The 5,162-nt window shown below is 51.0% G+C and overlaps 1 protein-coding gene across 1 annotated transcript; it reads left to right on the top strand.

Annotated features, from left to right (window-relative positions):
• The first annotated feature begins 361 nt into the window (after nucleotides 1–361).
• On the top strand, nucleotides 362–4,884 carry COPB2 (coat protein complex I subunit beta 2). Its single transcript, XM_085630369.1, has 2 exons — nucleotides 362–431; nucleotides 486–4,884. The coding sequence occupies exon 2, from the start codon at nucleotides 677–679 to the stop codon at nucleotides 3,425–3,427; it is 2,751 nt and encodes a 916-aa protein (XP_085486495.1). The 5' UTR covers nucleotides 362–431; nucleotides 486–676; the 3' UTR covers nucleotides 3,428–4,884.
• The last annotated feature ends 278 nt before the right edge of the window (nucleotides 4,885–5,162 follow it).

Here is a 5,162-nt window from a genome sequence, read left to right as displayed (position 1 = left end):
GCGCTGTGTGACCTAAAAAGGGTAGTTTTCACACAATCGGAAATCAACTAAAGCGTTAGCGTGCCCAGTTAAGCGCTGCCAAAGGGTGATTGTACTGCAGATCTATGGAATACGGTTTCCTCCGTAGAAGTTTATTCGGTCTCCACCAACATGGCGTCCGCGGGCGGCACATAAGAGGAGACAGGTTAGCAGTGTAGTTTCCAGAGCGCTCCGTTTCGCCACGTCTGGGGTGACTGCCCCGGAAGCTCCACGTCCTGTCGTTTCTGTTGGTGCACCTGAAGTCTCGCGAGACCTGTGTCTGCCTCTACCGGAAGCTCCACGTCCTGTCATTTCTACTGGCCCCCCTAAAGTCTCGCGAGCTCGGTGCCCGCCTCTCCCGGAAGCTCCACGTCAGTAGCCGAGGCTGCGGTCCGGTTGTCAGTGTCCAAGCGGTGGTACCCAGAGCTCGGTGTCCGCGGTACCCAGAGCCGCTGTCAGTGTCCGAGGCACCTAGAACTCAGTGCCGGAGCCTGCGGTCCGGTTGTCAGTGTCCGCGGTACCCAGAGCTCAGTGCCGGAGCCTGCGGCCCGGTTGTCAGTGTCCGAGGCCGCGGTACCCAGAGCTCAGTGCCCGGGGTACCCAGACCCCAGTGCCGCAGCCACCGTCCAGTCCCGGGCCCCCCACCAGAGCCGCCAGCATGCCGCTGCGCCTGGACATCAAGCGCAAGCTGACGGCCCGCTCGGACCGGGTGAAGAGCGTGGACCTGCACCCCAGCGAGCCCTGGATGCTGGCCAGCCTGTACAACGGCAGCGTCTGCGCCTGGAACCACGAGAGCCAGACGCTGGTGAAGACCTTCGAGGTCTGCGACCTGCCCGTGCGCGCCGCCAAGTTCGTGGCCCGCAAGAACTGGGTGGTGACGGGCGCCGACGACATGCAGGTGCGGGTCTTCAACTACAACACGCTGGAGCGGGTGCACATGTTCGAGGCGCACTCGGACTACATCCGCTGCATCGCCGTGCACCCCACGCAGCCCTACGTGCTGACCAGCAGCGACGACATGCTCATCAAGCTCTGGGACTGGGACAAGAAGTGGGCCTGCTCGCAGGTCTTCGAGGGCCACACGCACTACGTCATGCAGATCGTCATCAACCCCAAGGACAACAACCAGTTCGCCAGCGCCTCGCTGGACCGCACCATCAAGGTCTGGCAGCTGGGCTCCTCGTCGCCCAACTTCACGCTGGAGGGCCACGAGAAGGGCGTCAACTGCATCGACTACTACAGCGGCGGCGACAAGCCCTACCTCATCTCGGGCGCCGACGACCGGCTGGTCAAGATCTGGGACTACCAGAACAAGACCTGCGTGCAGACCCTGGAGGGCCACGCTCAGAACGTGTCCTGCGTCAGCTTCCACCCCGAGCTGCCCATCATCATCACCGGCTCCGAGGACGGCACGGTGCGCATCTGGCACTCCAGCACCTACCGCCTGGAGAGCACGCTCAACTATGGCATGGAGCGCGTCTGGTGCGTGGCCAGCCTGCGGGGCTCCAACAACGTGGCCCTGGGCTATGACGAGGGCAGCATCATCGTCAAGCTGGGCCGGGAGGAGCCGGCCATGTCCATGGACGCCAACGGCAAGATCATCTGGGCCAAGCACTCTGAGGTTCAGCAGGCCAACCTCAAGGCCATGGGGGACACGGAGATCAAGGACGGAGAGAGGCTGCCCCTGGCTGTCAAGGACATGGGCAGCTGTGAGATCTATCCACAGACCATCCAGCACAACCCGAATGGACGCTTCGTGGTGGTCTGTGGAGACGGGGAGTACATCATCTACACGGCCATGGCTTTGAGGAACAAGAGCTTTGGTTCTGCTCAGGAGTTCGCGTGGGCCCACGACTCTTCCGAGTATGCAATCCGAGAGAGCAACAGCGTTGTAAAGATCTTTAAGAACTTCAAAGAAAAGAAATCCTTCAAGCCAGATTTTGGAGCAGAAGGTATCTACGGGGGGTTCCTCTTGGGGGTCCGATCGGTGAACGGACTGGCCTTCTATGACTGGGACAATACCGAACTGGTCCGCAGAATCGAAATTCAACCCAAATGCATTTTCTGGTCTGATTCGGGTGAACTGGTGTGCATTGCCACAGAAGAATCCTTTTTCATTCTAAAGTACATGTCTGAGAAAGTGGCTGCTGCTCAAGAAACCCACGAGGGGATGACGGAGGATGGGATTGAAGACGCCTTTGAGGTTCTTGGTGAAATTCAAGAGATTGTGAAAACCGGCTTGTGGGTGGGTGACTGCTTCATCTACACTAGCTCAGTCAATAGACTGAACTACTATGTTGGAGGGGAGATTGTCACCATTGCTCACTTGGACAGAACCATGTACCTGCTGGGGTATATTCCCAAGGATAACCGGCTGTACCTTGGTGACAAGGAGCTGAACATAGTCAGTTACTCACTGATGGTCTCAGTGCTGGAGTACCAGACGGCGGTGATGAGAAGAGATTTCAGCATGGCGGACAAAGTCCTTCCAACAATTCCAAAGGAGCAGCGGACGAGGGTGGCACACTTTCTGGAAAAGCAGGGTTTCAAGCAACAAGCCCTTGCAGTCTCCAGTGATCCTGAACATCGCTTTGAGCTGGCACTGCAGCTGGGCGAGCTGAAGATTGCCTACCAGCTGGCAGTTGAAGCAGAGGTGGAGCAGAAGTGGAAGCAGCTGGCAGAGCTGGCCATCAGTAAGTGTCAGTTTGGCTTGGCCCAGGAGTGTCTACACCATGCACAGGACTATGGTGGCCTCTTGCTTCTTGCCACCGCCTCGGGAAATGCCACAATGGTTAATAAACTGGCAGAAGGAGCAGAGAAAGATGGCAAAAACAATGTGGCCTTCCTCAGCTATTTCTTGCAGGGAAAGCTTGATCGTTGCTTGGAACTATTAATTACTACAGGGCGGTTGCCCGAAGCTGCCTTCCTGGCTCGTACATATTTGCCGCATGAGGTTTCAAGAGTTGTCAAGCTGTGGCGCGAGTCCCTCGCAAAGGTGAATCAGAAAGCCGCAGACTCCCTCGCAGACCCCACCGAATATGATAATCTTTTCCCTGGTTTACGAGAAGCTTTTGTGGCTGAACAGTACCTGAAAGAAAATGGAAATCGAGTACGTCCAGCCAGGGAGTATCCACTTGTCACTCCAAATGAAGAGAGAAATGTCTTGGACGAAGCGAAAGGCTTCAAACCATCAGGAGTCGTGAAAGCGCAGGAGCCAGAAGGAGTTGCCACCGCGTCTCCAGTATCTTCTGACTTACCTGCATCTCCAGATCCTGTCCTCATTGACCTGCCAGCACAGCCCAACGTTGAGAAGGCTCTCCTGGAGCTGGACGATGACTTGGACAATATGGATTTGGAGGACATTGATACCACCGATATTAATCTCGACGAAGAGTTCTCCGATGATTAAAGAATAGGAACATGTGTTTCTGTGACCAAACCTTTTCTTTTGAAATACAGGTGTTAAATCATCTGCTTCTTTCTTTTTTTGTTAATCTAATTTTAATAAACTATATGCTAGCTTATTGCTGATGGGTAAACGTAGAATTCAGTGCTCTTCAAAGCTTCGCCCTTATCACGGTCGTACTTTTTAAAGTGCATCATTTTCAGTTCAGTGTATATACTTATCGCAGTATAAAAACGCTCTGAACACGAATCAAACAAGTACACAACATTTATATTAATCGGTGAGGTCTGCAAATAAATGCTAGTTTCCTTCAGAAAAGCAAGACTGGCTTAATAGTTAATGTACCTGCTGCCGAGTTTTCAACTGGTAAGTCGCAGATTTACGTTCTATATCAGATAGCTCAGTTGTGTCATGCATTTGCTGCAGAAATTGTGCAGTCGTCTCAGTTACAAGTTGTATACATTGTGAGTAGTTTGCTCATGCAGCCGCATGTAACCTGGACAGCATACATTTGAATGCTTGCAGTCCTAAATGTAATCTTTCTTTAATCTAAGATTTATTGATATGGTTTTATTTGGGTATCAGTAGACAGCTATGGTTCGGTTCAGTGTGTTTTGTGTACTGTATAAACAGCAGGACACAGGAATGATGCATCAGTGGAGGCTAAACTTTGGTTCAGGGGTGGGTATGTTATGTGTTGAGAAAAGGCAAATGACACAATCACATGCCACATTCTGTGGTGATATTATCTTCTTTTGTCATTGTGGCACATAATATCCAACAACAAATAACGAGTTTGCTTTGCATGGAGGCACAGAAGCACTATTTAATTCTGTTCCTTCTAACTTCAGAATAATTTGTGTAAAACATGCCATGTTGCACTCTGCATAACAAGTCTGCACACCTCACTTAATAAGGGTGTGCGTCTTTTTTATCCTTTATATCCCAGTAATGTATTAGAACTGATATTCAGTTTTGATTTTACGCAGGCCCTGCATATGATCTCCAACTTGTGTACAGCTCCACTTTCCAGCCCAGGATTTTCTCCCTGCAATATGGCTTACCCACGGGGTATGTCCAACAGAAATGTATTTCATAGCTGCATGTTAACCTTGAGTTCAGTAGATGGAGTTTTCTTTGTCTGTTATAACAGAAGAACACCCCAGATGTACAAAAATGCAGCAGGACATATCTGTTGTGATTGCTGGCACTAGTGTGTCCCCAGAATCCTTTTACCTCACCCATAGAGACATGCTGGTTATGCCTGGTTGGTGGGTGCAGCCTTTGTATACGAGAGTGTTGGTTGACACGTTCTATGTAAGAGACATTTGTAAATTGTGCTTTCTGCAATTGTTATGACCTTGTATAATACTATCAACCGTGTTTAGGGCTTTATGTTCGTTTCTGAGTGGTCATCAGAAATTGGGTCTTGTTAAATTACAGATGATGCCAGTGTTGTATGTCAGTTTCTCTTTAATGTGCCTGTGCCGAGTTATGTTACTTTCACTGAGCGCACAATAACCAAATGTCTCTAGGCGCGTTAGTGAAGGACAAATCTGAACAAGAAGTTTTAAGAAGGCGCCTGAACCGAAATAATTTTTTCAAGGCATAATCTATCTGGAAGAGAGTTTCAGGGCCTTGTGGCTCAATCCGCAAAGCTGCATTCACCAGCTCTATACTAGCTGGTCTTTAGAACCACCAGTTCATCAGCGAATGAAGGTGCCTTTTGTGAGGATCC

Source organism: Triturus cristatus, chromosome 10 (genome assembly GCF_964204655.1).
Source record: "Triturus cristatus chromosome 10, aTriCri1.1, whole genome shotgun sequence".
In the NCBI taxonomy this organism is placed as follows: Eukaryota; Metazoa; Chordata; class Amphibia; order Caudata; family Salamandridae; genus Triturus; species Triturus cristatus.
The sequence above is the reverse complement of the archived record's forward strand: the minus strand, read 5'-3'. Positions and strand labels throughout refer to the sequence as shown.